The sequence below is a fragment of the Carya illinoinensis genome, chromosome 4 (assembly GCF_018687715.1).
Source record: "Carya illinoinensis cultivar Pawnee chromosome 4, C.illinoinensisPawnee_v1, whole genome shotgun sequence".
Classification (NCBI taxonomy): domain Eukaryota; kingdom Viridiplantae; phylum Streptophyta; class Magnoliopsida; order Fagales; family Juglandaceae; genus Carya; species Carya illinoinensis.
Genome location: NC_056755.1, coordinates 3,454,826 through 3,473,547, shown reverse-complemented (window position 1 = coordinate 3,473,547; position 18,722 = coordinate 3,454,826). Strand labels below are relative to the sequence as shown.

General features: G+C 38.4%; 1 protein-coding gene across 7 annotated transcripts in view; it reads right to left on the bottom strand.

The window, feature by feature from the left end:
• LOC122308312 (protein SWEETIE) overlaps positions 1 to 18,212 on the bottom strand; it is a 57,440-nt gene extending 39,228 nt beyond the window's left edge. For 5 of the 7 annotated variants that reach the window (XM_043121563.1, XM_043121564.1, XM_043121565.1 and 2 more), the window contains exons 1-11: positions 17,910 to 18,212; positions 17,407 to 17,614; positions 14,146 to 14,252; positions 13,125 to 13,361; positions 12,917 to 13,006; positions 12,756 to 12,843; positions 11,393 to 11,457; positions 8,313 to 8,417; positions 6,428 to 6,517; positions 6,256 to 6,336; positions 5,441 to 5,509 (exon numbers count right to left, since the gene is read on the bottom strand). In XM_043121563.1, coding sequence (XP_042977497.1) covers positions 5,441 to 5,509; positions 6,256 to 6,336; positions 6,428 to 6,517; positions 8,313 to 8,417; positions 11,393 to 11,457; positions 12,756 to 12,843; positions 12,917 to 13,006; positions 13,125 to 13,361; positions 14,146 to 14,252; positions 17,407 to 17,614; positions 17,910 to 18,074 — 1,305 coding nt within the window. In that variant the 5' untranslated portion in view covers positions 18,075 to 18,212. Of the gene's footprint in view, positions 1 to 5,440; positions 5,510 to 6,255; positions 6,337 to 6,427; positions 6,518 to 8,312; positions 8,418 to 11,392; positions 11,458 to 12,755; positions 12,844 to 12,916; positions 13,007 to 13,124; positions 13,362 to 14,145; positions 14,253 to 17,380; positions 17,615 to 17,909 lie in introns of those variants that run through there. The other 2 variants (XM_043121567.1, XM_043121569.1) reach the window with 2 other exon arrangements.
• Between the last annotated feature and the right edge of the window lie 510 nt (positions 18,213 to 18,722).

The window sequence follows — 18,722 nt, the reverse complement described above, 5'->3', positions numbered from 1 at the left end:
CTGGTCCTGGGGCTTTATCTTTGTTCATACCTTTTAGCACACCAAGCAGCTCATCTTCGCCAAAAGCCTCTCCAACCAAGTCGCGCTTGTGTGGTCAATGGAATCAAAGACTAGTCCGTCTTCCTTGGGTCTCCAAAGGTACTGTTCTGTCAAAAGCTTATCATAAAAGTGGACAATATAATCCTTAATGGCATCTCTACCCAATAAAACCCTGCCCTCCTCATGGAGGATCTCTATGGCATTGTTTCTTCGGTGAGAGTTTGCAACTCTATGAAAAAACTTTGTACTCCTATCCCCTTCCTTCAACCAAAGAGCCCGTGATTTTTGCCTCCACGAGATCTCCTCCATAAGAGTAATTTTCTCCAGCTCAGCAACAACAGTTAATTTTCTTGCCCTATCAACAAACGACACTACCCTTCCCGCCTCTTTCTCATCAAATTGCTACAGCTCCATAAATAGTTTGTTCCGCTGGTCGTTGATGTTCCCAAAGGCTTCCAAATTCCATTTTCTTATATCATTCTTCAAAGCTTTTAGTTTCCCAGCTAGAACAAAGCTAGGAGTGCCCATGAGTTGATAAGATGCCCACCACATGCTGACTTTCTCAACGAACCCATCCACCTCAACCACATGTTCTCGAACTTAAAGTATCGGTGTCCCTCATGAATACCCCCACAATCTAGTAAAAGGGGAAAATAATGCGAGCAAAGCTGGGGGAGCCATTTTTGGCATAAAGTGGGAAAGTGGGCCTCCCAAGAAGAAGAAACAACAAACTTGTCCAAGCTCGACCATGCCCTTACATTTGACCAAGTAAAATCTCCCCTTGCCAAGGGGAGATCCACCAAGTCCAAATCAAACAAGAGAGTGGAGAAATCAGCCATGGCTGAACCCAAGCTAGAAACCCCTGACCGCTCACTCGAAATTCGAGTGATGTTGCAATCACCCCCTATACATCATGGAATATCTCACCAACTGCAAAGGTCAGCTATCTCGTCCAAAATAAGTTTTCTACCATTATCATCGTTAGGCCCATAAATACCTACAAAACCCCAACAAAAACCATCATCCACATTCGAGAAAGAACAAGCTACTAAAAATTCCCCAACACATTCCTCCACAAGGTTAACTACTATCTTGTCCCACAACACCAAAATTCCCCCTAAAGCACCCTTAGAAGCGAGGGTGGTCCATTCTGCATACGAACAATTCCACAAGCTTTTGATGATATGCCTATCAATATATTTTAGTTTCGTTTCCTAAAAACAAATAACATATGTCTTCCATTCCCGTAATAAGTTATTTACTGTGAGGCACTTGTTCAGGTCATTCAAGCCACGATCAAAAATCTTTGGCTTCATGGATCGCCAAGATTCACCATATTCTTATGTCATCCCCTGCTCACGCTACCCTCCCTTGCATCATTGTTTATGGAACAGACCAATCTCTTAAGTTCCCTGTCCTTCTTAACTACAGATTTTGCCAAAGAGGCTGACCTGGTCGTATAGCAATGAGGAAAGCTTGAATCTAGTCCTCAAAACCCTCACAGGACATACCCAAGCAACGACGCATATCATTAACCTTCTGGAGGACCCAATCCGAATGTAAATCAGCCCATGAACCTGCTGGTGGCAATGAGCAAAGCAGGCTACGAACATCCTCGGGTTCACCTAGGTCAGTTAACAGAGTGTCAACCCCTAACTCCTTGCACACTAGCTGTAAATTTGACCCACAAGGGGACCCTACATCTGAAAACCCCCCATCCAAATAAAAGTCATCTACCTCCTCCACCACAATGCACAGGACCCTAGATAAAGTCTCAGAGAGACCCAATAAAAGATGATGAGGACCTTCAGAAGCTGCTCCCGTGTCTAGACCAGGTGCAAACGACACCCCCGCCACTATGCCTACCTACCGCGATCGTAATCTGCTCCAAAGTACCATCCCCTGGTTCAATGGAGGCCATCAGCCCACTTTGTGACGGTCGCGAGTTTGACAGTGGCCTGGGAGCAGCTGGCGACGTCCTTCACAGCCAACCCGAAGGCATTCGCGGGTTGCAGCAATGGTGTCTGGTGCTCCCCACCCAAATCGGAAGGCTCGCCGACAACCATTGGAGAGTTCTACAACGGTGAAGAGTCGACCTGAGTACCCGCCGGCGGAGAAACGTTGAGCAAGCCCTAAGGGATCTGGATCTTTGACCTGCCCGAGGGCTCTGGATCTTCAGCCAGCCCTTCCGCGTGAAGGGACCTGTCTGAGACCAAGGCATGAGGGCTTGAGGCCCGTGGGCTAACAGCCCCCGAGTGAGGCCTTGTGGCTGAAAACTGAGGGCAGACAGGCTCCCTCTGCATAGTAGGGCTTACGGGCTTCCTAGCAGCGCCCATCCCATTCGAATCAACCGGCCCATCTAATCCACTTACCCCAATAAACTCTACCCTTACCAACACCTTTCTTCCCACATTCTGAAATTCATCTTCAGCGACATGCGAAACTGAAGAAGCAGTAGCCCTCATCCCATATCAACCTCTCTGCCCAGTCCCATCACCATACTCAATCCCATATCAACCTTTTGCATCAAAAATGAAACTTCTTCTAGGACTCCAGAAAGTTGAGCTCTGACAACCCAAAAAACACCCTCTACATCCCCTAGCTTTTTACACCCATCAGAAGACCCCCCCATGTCCACTGGGGCAAGGACCTTGCTTCCCATTTCCACAGGAGAAATTGCATTCTGCAGAGGAACCAGCCAAGACAAAGGCATATGATGCTGAGTTACTTGATTCCAACCCAAAGCCAAAAGTCCCTCCCCTTCGCGAACCACCCTCTGCGCCACCACATATTCAGCCACCTTCTTAAGATGGAAAGAAACCCCTCCCAGCCGCTACCCTTAGCTCCCTCAGGGATGATCAACGAGCCCCCTCTCCTGCCATTGTTAAACTCCTCCAAAAGAAGATAACATCCCCTTGAGTTTCTGAGATGTTGCAGAGTGAAGACCCTGCTACCTATCCTCAACTTTTTGAAAAAGCCTTCACGCCGACGAGCATCAATGGCTTCCACCACCATTCTAATCACCCATAAAGCTGTTGCACCATTAATGAGTATGAACAAAGCCAAACGTCTATTTCTTTCAGTAATGCGAAAACTGTTGGCACCCACCATCGCGAATATGAAAGTTTTTGACTCAATCATAAGACACTGAACTACATCCATCGAAACTAAGGAGAAGAAAGTAAAAGAGGAAAGAAATGAAAGGAAAAGAAATTAGGGGAGGAAAGAATCAGAGGGGAAGGGGGAAATCAACTCCGGCGAGGGGCGCCGGAGAGGAGGATGCATGCATGCATGTAGGTTGTATGGAGAGAAAAGACAAAAAAGCATACACAAAACACTACTAAGGCCGCACAAATTTTGTAACCGGCAAAATTTCGGGGGTGAAATGATGCTCATGGATCAAACTTTGCATCTCTACTGCACACTTCTCTAGCATAATTAATGGCACACCAAACAGTCTCTTTCAAAGCTCACAGGGATTGAGACAGGTGGATCCCTTATCTCCATTACTATTTGCTTTTGTAATGGAGGCATTTAGCAAAATGATCGTCTATGTTGTCGAGGGTGGTTTTATATCTGGCTTCTCAGTGGGGGAGGCCACTACTGGCTCTCTCAATATATCTCAACTCTTATTTGCCGACGATACCCAATTATTTTCTGAAGCCAACCATGATCGTATCCAAGCTTCTATGCTTCGAAGTCGTTTATGGATTGAAGGTGAACTTGGGAAAATAAGATGTAGTTCCAATGGGGCAACTGCATAATGTGGATGGTATGGCTTCTATCCTGGGATATAAGATATCTCATTCATCCATGAAATATTTTGGCCTCCCGTTGGGAGCTCATTACAAATCAATGTCTATTTGGGATGATGCTAGAAAAAATGGAGCAAAAACTTGCTAGTTGGAAGTGGATGTACTTATCCAAAGGTGGCAGCCACACTCATCAAAAGTACCCTCTCCGACCTAGCGATCTATTTCCTCTGTTTATTTCCGCTTCCATCAAAGGTGGCTTACCATATGGAGAAAATACAGCATTTCATCTAGTTAAATAGGCCACCATTTGTTCCCCAAGTTTAGAATGAGGTTTGGGTATCCGAAATTTGCAGCTTGTTAATAAGGTGTTGTTGGGCAAACGGCTATGGAGATATCCCATAGAACATCGAGCTTTGCAAAGAATAGTTTTAGAATCAAAGTATGGTAGAGCATGGGGAGGTTGGTGCTCGAATGAGGTGAGTGGATCAAATGGGGTGGGGCTCGGGGAAGCACATCCATTTTCTAGTTTTACCCATTTTGAGGCAGGTGAGGGGTCTCGATCAAATTCTGGCATGACATATAGTGAGGTGAAAAGGCACTTAAGGAAGCCTATCCAAACTTCTTTGGTATAGCGAGAATGAAGGAAGCCTCAGTTGCGGACCTCCTTGACCAATCTAATGGCACTCCCCAATTAAATGTTACATTTTAGAGCTATCCATGACTAGGAAGTTGAAGAAATCTCAGATTTTTTTTTTTTTTATAGATAATAAGAAATTTTATTCCAAGTAATTTAGGCATAACCCAAGTACACAGGATGTATACAAGTAAATAAGCAATCTCGGAACTTTACAACCTAGTCTATTATGTTTCTATGGGGGGAGGTGAAGACAAGTTTTCTTGGCGCCCCTCAGCGAAAGGGAAGTTCATAGTACGCTCCTTCTACCAATCCATCTATAAGCATAATGAAAATCCATTCCAGTGGAAGAGTATTTGGAAGACAAATGCCCCCCTTAAAGGCTCTTTTTTTGTATGGACAGCTTCATTGGAGAAGATTCTCACTATCGACAACCTAAGGAAACACCAAATCATAGTCTTGGATTGGTGTTGTTTGTGTAAAAAGAGCGGAGAATCCATCGATCATCTACTAGTACATTGAGAGATTGTCACAACTTTGTGGAATGACTTTTTTGCTAAAGTGGGTGTGGCTTGGGTGATGGTAGGAAGGGTGATCAACCTCTTAGCATCATGGAAAGGTCTACAAGGCACTTTTCAGATTGCCAAAATTTGGAAGATGGTTTTGATCTGCCTGTGTTGGTGTCTTCGGAGGGAAAGGAACGAGAGAAGATTTTAAGATCGTGAGCAATCAATGGATGAGCTTAGAACTTTCTTTTTTGACACTTTTTTTCCAATGGTCGATTGTAATTGATTTTAATGGCATGACCATTCATAAATTTCTTGTATCACTAGGACATCACTCCTAGGCATTGCTCTTGTATCTGACCCGTATACTTGGGCTTTTGCCTATTCTTACGATCAATAAAATCTTATTTTCCAATCAAAAAACATAAGCTTCTAAATGTCCACATTGAATTTATAATTTTGAACAAAAAGCAGAATGGCTAAAAAAACCAAAGTCAGCAGCTTACCAGTTGTGATGGATGGGATACTGCTGCCACAACCGTGTCATCAAGAACTTCCTTGAATTCAAATGGAACCTGCGTATGGACATATCAAGCAATAGAAAATCAGCGGCAACTTTCCATAATGCCAAAGCATATTCTTAATCCAACTCCAATGACTATAACTTTTTTCTGCAACTAAATACTAATGCTATAGTGCATGCTAAATATTTTTCTGTAAGTGATATAGATGACTTTTTTTATAATTAAGTGCTATAGATTACTGTTAGATATATATTAAGTTTTCCCTCACATATCATCCACACTACTTTAGTGATTATAATCCAACCAGCATTTGCTTAAGGAACACATTAAGAACTCGATATAAATATGAAGGTTCATCCAAACTCCTTTAGGGTACAAAAGGTGATAATATCAAAGAGACTGTATTATTCCAAAAGTGAAACATACAAACAAAAGCTTTCTATGGCAGCAATCATCATGTGTAGCATGTTATGTTACCTCTTGAAGTGAACCTTCTTTCCTCTATCTCCACATTCTCAACATCTCTTAAAATTCACCAAATTTTTTCTCCTCCAAAAAAAAAAAAAATGCAAGGCAAGATGAAGAGACTAAGGGGGTACGCTTGATCTTTAGCTTCATTGCTTATAAATGCCTCGTATCTTGAGCTTAAATTTTTTACCAAAAAAAAAGTTATTTCAAACGTGTCAAGCATGGTGCTCTAGGCAAAACAAGCACAATGTTTAACGGTTACAACACATACAATATTCTCTACTTGAAAAAGTATTCATAAAATATGCATAACCAGATTTGTGCCTTACCTCTCCCAGGGTTTTCAGTGTATAGGACAAGGTACGTAAAGCAGAAATTTTCATGGAAGGACTGGCATCAGCAGACTGGAGCTGTCAAGTATGAAGAGAAGTTCTTTTTCATTACAGATGCCAAACAAGTAAAAGAAAACGATTGAAGCCCAGTTGATTCACTATCAGAAACCTGCTTTCCAAGAAAAACCAGAAAGCTCCTTTGAGTAGGCTCCATCATCTGATCAGTTACGCCAACCCGAAGGATATAGAGAACACATGCCTTCAGCAAACCATAAGACAAATTTGATCAGTAGCTAAATTATGTTGAACGTCACATAGGCACTTAATCATAAATTAGCAACAAATGAATTAATTATAATCACTTATACAATTGACACAGATTCAGTTCAAAGGTATTGTTTTTCCATAAGTTCAAAGGTATCGATCTTTTAATGCTTCAAATAATAATTTTATCCACGTGCTGCATAAGGTTAACTACTATAGAACCCCATAAATTCTAGCAGATCCGACAATGCTCCATTATAATATTTATCTAAAAAACCAAATAATATATATGCAATTAGTCAGGTTTAACACATTAACTGCACCTCCAGCAACTTACACAAGAGTTTAAATCTTAGATTAACAATTATAAGATGAATTAGAATTGAACATTGGAAAATGCTAGATCCCCCCAGAGGGGGGATCCCGCTGGGAGCTACCGCTCACAGTGTTTTTTTTTTTTTTTTTCTTTTTCTTAATGATTAAGAACATTTTGTTTAATATCATTATGAATTTTTTTATTTTTTTTAAATGTTTAAAAGTATTAAAAAATGATGTGAAAAAAAAAATCAAAAAAAAAAAACTTCTAAGCCTAGCGGGAGCTCCCAGCGGTGGCTGTAGAAGGCTCCTTGAACATTATCCTATATGAAAGTTCAATGCAGAGGATATCAGCAAAATCTTGATTATGTAACTTATAAATGTGCAGCAAACAGTTTCATGGTTCTCTAAACAATATTATATCCCAGAGAGGGTGCGCTACAAGGCATGAAGGCACTGCATGAGTGCATGAACCAATGAAAAGAAATTTATCAATAATTGAACTAAAATTGAAAGACAACATGTCCCCTAGATCGCATGGAAAATTTAAAAACAGTGAACAACGGTTGTACACAGCTTATTAATAAAATCTTCTTATGAAAAATAGAAGGGTAAACACATGTCAGTCATCTTTTCTTATTAATAAAATCTTGTTATAAAAAAAAGGGTAAACACGTGTCAGTCATCTTTTATTCCATTTATTCATTCCCAGTTTTGCTTCCTTCTTTGCCTCCCAAAGCGGTGTTCTTTGCTTGGACAGCTTCTCTAGGAAAGATTTTGATGACGGATAACCTACGGAAACACAGGGTGATTATAGTCGACTGGTGCGGTATGTGCAAAAAAAGTGGTGAGACTGTGGATCATCTTCTACTGCATTGTGAGGTTGCTAGAGCGTTATGGGAAGATGCTGTCAGACAGTTCGAGCAGCCTGAGTTATGCCTGCCACTGTGGTTAAACTTCTGGCCTGTTGGGAAAATCTAGGTGGTATTCCAAAAATCACAGCTATGTGAAAGATGGTTCCTATTTGTATTCTGTGGTGCTTATGGCAGGAGTTTAATGACCGGACGTTCGAAGATCAAGAGCGCTCTTTAGCAGAGCTTAGACTAATTTTTATTAGAACCTTACTTCTTTGGACCAAAGCTGTTGATTTCAATGGCCTTGATTTTCATGATTTCCTTGTTTCTATTTCTTCTTCCTAGATGGGTGTTGATTCTTGTATACCATCTTGTGTGCTTGGGCTATGCCTATTCTTATTAATACAATCATTTACCTATCAAAAAAAAAAAAAAAGTTTTGCTTCCTTCTTTTCTCCTTTAGACAATACAAGTGCAAAACAAAGTTAAAATAATCACCTTTTTATTAGGACAAAGTTGAACACTTGAAGTCATATGATAGTCAAATATTTCACATTCTTATGAAATTCAGAAGCAGAAAATTAAAAACAGATCTAAGGTACAAGTCTGTTTAATAAATACCAATGCATGGGCATCAACAGAAGTATCAGCACAAAGCATGTCCATAACTTGCAAAGCGAAGTTTTGAAGCTCACTATCTGGTTGCAGATACTTTAGACGAATAGCCTGCAAAATATATTTTAAAGAACAAATAAACATTACTACCCAATAACACGGCGTAACTTATTTATCTCAACCTCCACACAAAAAGTAGTAGTCTAGACAAAGAATTTAGATATGAATGCAAACCCTACCAAAAAAAATTATTTGTTGAGTTCAAGCCAGAAGCAATACCAGACAACACATGCTCAAACTTGAGGCAATCACCACAAACTATCACTAATAAAAAGACCTAGATAACATCAGGAACTGTCACCAATCTCAGTTTAATAACAAACTAGCAAGGAAATGGAACTACCAATCAGAAACCTTGAAAACATCAAGAATTGTCACGTTTCTCGGTCTAACAACACACACTATTATGAAAATGTAACAATTTGACCATTTCTTACAAGTTAATTTTAGTAAAAGCGCAGAGATGAAACAAGTGCATATGAAGTATACAAGAAAAAGCACCCAAATAAAGGGAGAGGAGAGAAACAGAAACTCAAAAGCAAAAAATGTGGTCATCATCCAGATATAGAGGGATTTGAGCATAGTGATTTCAGACTCTAACACCACACTGTACCAGTCTTCTAAATTACAAGCATTGTGTTCATCCCAAATACACCACATTAAGCATAAAGGAGCCATCTGAAACTACTAACATATGTTGACTGCCAATCTACTCTTCCCAACAAGCCATTAGCTCCACCACCCTTTGGTCATAATCCACTATATTCCGAAGAGATGGTAAAATCAAGACACACAAGGCCTTACCCACTTTACACTTTCCAAATTGGTAGAAAGTTCCTTTTTAATCGGTAAATAAGATTCTATTGATCATAAGGATAGGCAAAAGCCCAAAAACATGGGATATATACAAGAGCAATGCCTACGAGTAGTGTTCTAATGATACAAGAAATTCATGAATGTTCATGCCATTAAAATCAATTACAACAAATTGGTAGAAAGTTCTAATCTCAAATGTTCACTTTCCAATAGATTGAATTCAAAACAATCTATTGAATCTTGATCAAATACAGGTAACAACAATAAATGATAATAATAATAATAATAATAATCATAATAATAATAAAAAGGTTGAATTTTTTTTTTTTTTTGGATAAGTAAGAAAGTATATTAATAAAAGAATAGGCAAAAGCCAAGTTCAGTACAAAGAATGTCCTAGCTATGTAGGAGCAATAGAAGCAAGGAAATCATGAAAATCCCATTAAAATTAATGGCAATGGCCAAGTACAAAGGGTTCTAAAAATGAAAGCTTTCAGCTCCTCCATTGATCTCTCTTTGTCCTTGAACGTCCGTTCGTTGCGCTCCTGCCACACACACCACATGATGCAAAGAGGAATTATCTTCCACATAGCCTTGATCTAGTTGTTGCCTCTTAAATCTGTCCAGCTAGCTAGGACTGCTACTACTGTCTCAGGCATAACCCAATCCAAGTCTAGTCTACGAAAAACCTCATTCCATAACCCTCGAGCTACCTCACAGTGTAGTAGGAGATGATCCACAGATTCGCCCCCCTTCTTACACATGCAACACCAATATACAATTATCACCCTTTGTTTTTTCAAATTATCTGTTGTGAGGATTTTACCCAAGAAGGCGGTCCACACAAAAAATGCTGCTTTAAGAGGCGCCTTGTGTTTCCAAAGCCTTTTCCATGGAAACGGAATAGAAGGCTCATGTGTTAGAGACTTATAAAATGAGCTAACCGAAAACATGCATTTGCCCGTAGGTATCCACCACAATAAATCAACATGCTGGTTACTTGGTTTGGTTGAGTACAAAAGGCTGAAAAGGCTTCAAAACTGTCCAATTCCCAATCTTGGGCCACCCTGCTAAAATTGATGTTCCACTAGATTTGTTCCCCCACCATTACTATGACTTCCGCCACTGAAGCATCTTTGGCACTTGCAACCCTGAAAAGTGCCGGAAATAGATCCTTACGTGCACCACTAGCACACCAAATGCCATATCAAAATTTGATCCTGGCCCCCTCTCCTAAACTAAACCTGGTGTAGCGAGAAAAGACCTCCCATCCTCGTCTAATATATTTCCACAACCGCACTCCATACACCCCGCTTACTTCGTTAGAACACCATCCACCCCATAATCCCCCATACTTACTCTCAATCACCATCTTCCAAAGAACTTCTGGTTCTTTATTATATCGCCACAACCACTTACCAAGTAGTTGTAAGATTCTAGTGTAGCGCCCAATTAAAGATTCTCAAATTTTTAATGCCCAAACCACCATTCGAAATAGGCCTACAAACCTTCTCCCATTTGACTAGGTGAAATTTGAACTCCTCGCCTATTACACCCCACAAGAAATCCCTTTGTAATTTCTCGTTACGAAGTGCCACACTAGCTGGAATAGAAAACATGGACAAAAAATAGGTCGGTAGATTAGATAATGTACTCTTTATCAGGGTAATCCTACCACCTTTTAACAGGTACATTCTCTTCCATCTTGCTAATTGACGCTCTACTTTCTCAATCACTATATCCCATATAGAAGCTGCTCTCAAGGGGGCCCCCAACGGGAGGCCAAGATAAGTCATAGGGAGTGGCAATCTTATTGCAAAAAATAAAAAGTTGAATAGTTATTCTCATGCTTATTGCAAAAAATAAAAAATTATTGCAAAAATCAAAAGGCATGGCCCCAAGTCAATGGTTCGTGTACAAGAGAAATGCCTAATTAGAACTAGAAACAGATATAATGTAATCCCGGAAACTTAGTCCTTTAAAACCTCTAGCAATCATCCAAAGGAACTGCATATTGAAGAAGAAAATTTTAACTTCATCCATTGTCCACTAACAAGTCTTTAAAAGTTCTATGGTTCATTTCCCTCCCAAATGCACCACACTATTGTAAAATTAGTAAAAGAAAAACCAATTCAATTGCAAAAACCTTCTAAAACACGACAAGGAAAAAAGGGAAGGGGGAAGAGCAGGGATTGATCGCCAGAATCTACCTGTAAAAAGAAAACCCAAGACAAGGTTAGGCCAACTCGTACATCCTTTGAGCGACCTCCGCTTGCTGCAATTTACAAAACATGTGAGAGATCAATCGATGCCAAGAGGCATGCAAAGTATTTAACATATGAACCAACTAAAAAGATGATGTCTTTTTTTCTATGCAAGATAGATAAAATACTAATAAAAGGAAGAAATATTACAATTTTAGTGATCCTTTCCATTGTCAATATACTTTATGTTCGTCGTTACAAGCTTTGTTATAAATTGAAAACCAATACATATGACAAAAAACTTCTTTTTTTCCTTTATAGATAAAATAACTTGTACATCCATAAATTATTAGACCATTTTCCCACCCCTTGTGCATGTGGAAGGTAAATCTATTTTTTTCTTTATAGACAGAATAACTCTTGTATAACGGCACCACTTTAATGGTTTGCTCTTCCGTAATATCAAGATACATCAAACTAGAATCAATAATAGGTTGAATGCTAGACAGCATGAGAGACAATATTAGAGCATCTTCTTGTTCCCATTGAGAAAAATTAGCACTTCCTTCGAGTTTCTTATCAATTAAGTGACCCCCCTTGTCCTTCAAAAGTAATTAATAAGAAAGGAATCGAAAGGATCAGATCATCCCATTTTTTAAATAATCACAGTGCCCTTAATGTAAGCATATTCCTCAATCAAAAGAGTAGGCTTGTTCAATCAGTGATAAAACAACTAGATCAATGCTATAGCATCGCAAAAAATGGATATAGCTAGATTGATGCTTGGTTTTAAAGACTAAAGAGTGCTTAAACAAAATCGAGGGGTAGGAGATATGGATACATTCAAGGTTATCTACAAAACCGACAAGTTTTTCTACATGAATTCGATCACCATTACAGTCAAACATGTCATGATATTCGACCACATCGAGGTTGTCTACATTGCAAAGGATCTCGATCACATATGAGGGTATTATCCTCCCATACAAATGGGAAACATATAGGGCTTAGTTCTCTGTTAGTAAAAATCTTTTTTTTTTTAATAGGTAAAACCATCACATTTTTACATGGCAGGGCATGCATGCCCAGTGGGACTTGAATCCACAATCGCTGTTAGTGACAATCTACAATCAAGGATCAGTTGATGAGGGAATTTATATTGGTCTTTTGTTGTTTGAACTTTACAAAAGGTAAAGCCTCATCCAGTCACAGGGAATTGACAAATGTTCATTATTTATTTGTATCCTTCTCGATCGAAATGATCAATCCTGGTCCAAAGTTGTTTAAGTTCAAATCAAAATTGGAAAGGGAGATTGCATAATTGAGCTCTCATAAAAAAGAGAAATTAGGTTCATAAAATAAACTATACCTTTCCTGAAGGGCAAAGCCAAATGCCTTTGCAAACCACCTTCTAATTTCTTTGCTGGAGGAGAAGGAACTTTTCCCCTTGGTTGAACCTAGTAAGAGAAACAAACTGTGAGATCACAAAAGGATCAGAGAGAAAAAGCAATCAGAATAGACATATAGAACCTGTGCATCTGGATTCATTCCAAGAGCAAGCAAGGAGCCCAAAGCTTCTGCAAATGCATCCCGAACAGATGAAATGGGATCCTCTAGCGCCTACCAAGAGCATCAGTAAAAAAAAGTGGAATTAAAATTTATGACAACAAATCTCAAAGATTCAGCTGTTGACTAATAAAAAAGAAATGAGATAAAAATCACAAAGAACAACACTTGCCTTGACACAATAAGATGCGGCATTGTCAAGCTCACCCACTCCTAAACCTGGCCCTCCAATGTGAGCAAATGCCTTCAGACATCTTGCTGCAGCTATTCTACAAACAAATGATTTATCCCCAACAGCAAATCGCATGATGAGACGGAACGCTTCAGTATATGCAGATGAAGCAGCACTACCACCAGAACCTTCCAAAGCATTTTGAAGCATATATAGAGCCTCTTGTCTCACAAACTCCTGAGATTGGAGGAGTATAAATAGAATTTACACAACAAAGGAAAAAGAAAAGCAACATGAACTCAAAAAAAATGACTCAATGATGATAATCAGACACAACATACCTATATCACCCTTCTAACAATCTCACTAAGCCTCACCCCAATCGCTCCATCCCTTCCTCTCACACACACAAACTAAGACTTAGAATATCTTGTCAAGTTGATCGACCCATAAGTAACAAATCTTTCTCTAGAATAAGGATATGGAAGTATATACTTAGAATATAATAATTCATGAAAAGTAAATAACAAAAGATTTCTACTATGCAGTCCTATGTACTTGGGCTTTTGCCTATTCTAATGATCAATAAAAATTTATTTACCAATAAAAAAACACTTATCATATGCAAGAGTAAAAGCATCAACGCATATGGCATACCCTTTTCTTGCAAAATAGAAAATATGATAAAATTACCAAGTTATAACACAACAACATTCTTGATATTTATGGATCGTTAGCAATATTATTATCCAAATCATGACTGGAAGCATGTATGGAGACTTACAAAAAAAATGAACATAAGTCACACCAAATAAAAGGAAATGAAGAGAGAAAAAAATAATTTATGAAAACAAGGAGAAGATGTCAAACACGAGAGTAAGAGTATTCATGTAGTCTTGAAGAAGTTATATAAGTTCATTCTCCTCTATTTCATTCCTACTCCTTTCTTAATGAAGATTCAGTTTCTTATGACATGAATGAACAAAATTCTATGGATAAAAACACAGATAGGATGGGATACCTCATGAAACTTGATAAGTTTTGTCACAATAATAGTCGTTTCAAGTAAACCTGAGGTAATTCTCCTCCCAAAATGCTTATATAATTCTCCTAAGCATTGTGCAGCACCTATAAAGATTGATGCATTAAGAAAATGATAAATTAGAAATAGAATAGGAAAAAGCCTAAATAGACAACAACCCAAAAAACAGACAGCCTCAGCAAGAATATGACAAAGAGCATTTTGTTTCTACAAAATGTCTCTGTAGAAACAAAATGATCTTTTTTACAGCCAATAGAAACATGCCGCATAAGCATACCCATACAATAACCAACATTAAAAAGAATCACTGCGATAAATATTATATAATATAGAGTAATATAGAGTACCAAAATATGCCATATATCACTTGTAAACAATAAACAATCATAAAATTAAGATCAAAATGATGCCATCTAGATGGAAATTTATAACCCTCAAAAATTAACCTCCCACCTCAAAGCACAAGATGATTGGCCTACCAATTGTTGAGCTACAACAAGAAACTTAATTCTTCATTAAGAAAACAACAATCAAATCAAATCTGGGAACCATTCAGATACTTCCTTCATAGCTAGGTTTCTTTCTCCACTTATTCAAATGGTAACCTGACCTGGAACATCACACTATAATGTTTCTTCAACAGTATGTTCCATTATAAACAATTAATTGTCAACTCAAGTAGGCATAGGTACACATACATGGATCGATAAAATCAAACTTTAGGAGTCTCACTTGACAATCTAAGTGAAACTTGGAGCTGGAGGTTATTGTTAATTACTTGGTTTTAATGATTCATTAAAGCAGTGGTAGAAAGGGTGCCATTAGCACTTCATTTTTCATCATTAATGCCCAGCAGCAGCCAACTGCCAAATTTGGGCCCCAGGCGTATAGAAAATCCGGGGTTATGAATGACAACAAGCATCACGGGCCTCTAAGGCATACAAAATACCTAGCTATTGAATTAATGCACTCTTTAGAATTAAAAACATGCTAATGAAATCCCATGTCTTCTATAACACCCTAAGGAAGGTCCAATCCACATCTGGGGCCATGCTGCATAAGGACTAGTTTTTTTTTTGAGAAAAATAAGAAAGTATATTAAAAAAGAATAGGCAAAATGCTGCGTTCAGTACAAAGAATGTCCTACACTATGTAGGGTCAAAAGAAATAAGAAACTCATGTAAATTTTGGCCATTAAACTAACAGCAATAGCCCAAGTACAAAGAGTTAAAAGAAAAGAAGACTTTCAACTCCTCCATTGATCTCTCTTTATCCTCGAATGTCCGTTCATTGCTCTCTTGCCTCACGCACCACATAATGCATATCGGGATCATCTTGCAAATTGCCTTAATCATAATAAGATGCTAGAGTTTCTCCCTCTCAATTAATGTGAGATCCCATCAACCACCTTTTCATACACAATCTAGGGTATTAGAACCACCCCCTTAAAATCTCCAACGTCCTTATCAAGCCAAGTCGATCACAAGTGGCACCGCTCAAGTCCCACACTTTTTGTTGGAATTGCCTCTGATATCATAAAGAAGACCCAAGTCACGTCAAAGCACATGCTCCAAAAAGACCAATCATGGTTACAATTGGAATTCCCGTATTTCATTATAAAACACTTGAACTTCTCCCTCCCAAGCAATGTAGGATCTCGTTCACCACATTCTCATACACAATCACACACTCTAGGTATTACTCTCCTAGATAGAGGAGCACTCTGATACCCCTTAAGCTAGCTAAAAGGGGAAGCACACTCATAAGGGTCAAGGCAAGCAATTATACCAAGTCAAGACCCTTTAGGCATCCCATTAAAGAGTTCACTGTGATCTTCTATCAACGACTATCGAGGTGCTCCACTCATATATATTCCTCTCGTGTAAGCGTTGCACCACCTTAGTGGCCATTTCAATAAAACCCTTATACATCCCCCAATTTTATTTTATTTTTTGTAAGTTAAAATATTTTTGATAGGTAAATAAATTTTATTGATCCACGTAAATAGGAAAAGTCCGAGTACACAGGGAATATACAAGAAATAGCCTAGTTACAATCTAAGTGCTACGGATAGTAGCATAAAAGTCAATAAGACTCATTCCATTCAATACAATAGTAGATGCCCAAAGGAGTAGTGTGAAAGAAAAAGGCCCGAAAACCATCAGGAGAGCATTCCTTATTCTCAAAACAGTGGTCATTTCTTTTGATCCACGTGCACCAGATTAAGCATAAAGGTACCATCTTCCATACAGTTTCAATCTGGCGATTGCCTCTTAGCCCTTGCCAACAAGACAGTAAATCGATCACCCTCTGTGGCATGGCCCAAGCGATGCCAAGCCTCAAGAGGATCTCATCCCACAATACCTTAACTACGTTGCAATGGAGGAGAAGATGGTCCACTAATTCACCATTGTGTTTGCACATGAAGCACCAGTCCATTATGAAGAGTCCATGCTTCCTTAGCTTGTCTATAGTTAGTATTTTACCATGGGAAGCCACCCACCCGAAGAAAGTGACCTTAAGGGGGCCTTGCTCCTCCAGATGCTCTTCCAAGGGAAGGCATTGGGGGAGTGAATCGTCAAGGCCTTGTAGTAAGAATGGACTGAAAATTTCTTATTCCCTGTGCATGTCCATAATAGTTTGTCTTCCCCTCCAGCCCTAATCTTCAAGTTAAAATATTATATATATATATATATAACAATAGGAATAACCAAGTACACTGAATGTATACAACACTAAGGTGGATTTGCATAATGCACTAAATAGACAACACTGAATGATATATAAAGAATATCATGTTTGAGCTCTAAAAAGCCCTAATCCCATCCCACGCAAGTATCAATCATCACAGTGCATAATATAAATTAATTGGCCCATTTGTATCCACAAACTAAAATTTCAATTAACCAACAAAAAGCTTAAACCCAACAAGCATCAGTGCATCTATTCCCTATGTTAAATTTGTCATCAAAAACAATTGCCAACAGGATATGGTTTATGTTTTTTGTTTTTGATAAGTAATAAGATATTTTATTAAGACAAATAAATAGGCATGGCCCAATTACGGAGTACACAAGCGGAAACACCTTGACCTAGATACAAGCTAAAGACTAGTTTATGAATCATTCATAGTAATAAGGTTCAAGATATGAATGGAACTGGAATAAATGCAAGCAGAAAAAAAAAAAGATTAGTATGTGAGTGACTATCTAACCACAAGTTTTAGTGTTTATGACCAACCAGCAACTCTCTGAGGCTCGCTCTTTTTCCCATCAGAAAGAAACCCTTGAAGACTGCTCGCTCTGGAGTAAATCGAAATGGCATCTCCCTTGAATATAATCCTTGCCATTGCCACGGATGCCAGATGACGAACAGGTCGTCGAGCACCAAGAATGAGTAAAGAATAAAGCGCGTCCTCACATTTTCTTTGCCACAACAATATAGACTCCTGAAATGAATAATAATAACATTCAAGAGCAAATAAAAACATTTCGCTTGCTACAGCAGCAAAAACTCAAGAGAACTCAACCAAAATTTGACAAAAAAAAAAAAAGATATGTAGTTGGGTTCCAATTTCAAATCGTTCAAATCCAAAAAAATGTGAAACCCTAATAGATTTGTGAGAAAATCGATAACAGAAAAAGAGAAAGTCGAAATAAATTTTGAAGAGAACACGTTGCGGAGAAGAAGCGGAGTGCAGATCTAAGATATAAAGAAAGGTCGAGGAAGATAAGAAAACAGACCTTGGGCTCTTCGTCAATGGCGGATATGAGATCGGAGAGGAGATCAAAGCAGAGGAGGGGCTCCGGAGGCTGCTGGGCCGCGGAGGCCGCTATGGACTCCAACTGCGCCACCAGCACCCCGAACCGCGATAGCGGCATGGTCTCCCTCACGTACTTCTTCGCCATTCAACGACAACAACTGCCAATTCAGGTTTCAGAGAGAGATGCAAAAGGCAAAACACGATCATATGAGAGAGCTTTTTGGCATAAATGAGACTCAGTAGAGACTGGAGCGTGAGGGCAAAAATGAAACTCAGTGAAGACACAGCACAGGCCCGTCGAGTCATCCAGTCAGATCCGGTACCGTTTTGCCAAGGAATAATTAAAGTAAAATGAATTGAGTTAAAAGATGAATTGAGTTTTAGATAAAAATTAAAAATTAAATAAATTATTATTAAAATATAATTTTTTAATTTTATTATTATTTCAAAATTTTAAATTATTGAGTTGTTTATTATATTTTGTGTAAAAATTTTAAAAAAATTATAATGATTAAATAAGATGAGTTGAGATCAACTCTCAATTTAAATGATAATTAACACTAATTGAAAAAAAAAATCTAATTTCTATATAAGATGTGATATATTTATTACTATTAAATAATTTTATAATAATTATATCATATTTTATATAATAAAATAAAAATATAATAATAGTGTGATATATAAAATTTTCAATCTCTTAATTCTAAGATAAAATATTGGGAGCAGCTACTATTTATCATTGCACACCACACATCCTATTAAAAACATCTATATATCTTATGAAAAGTAT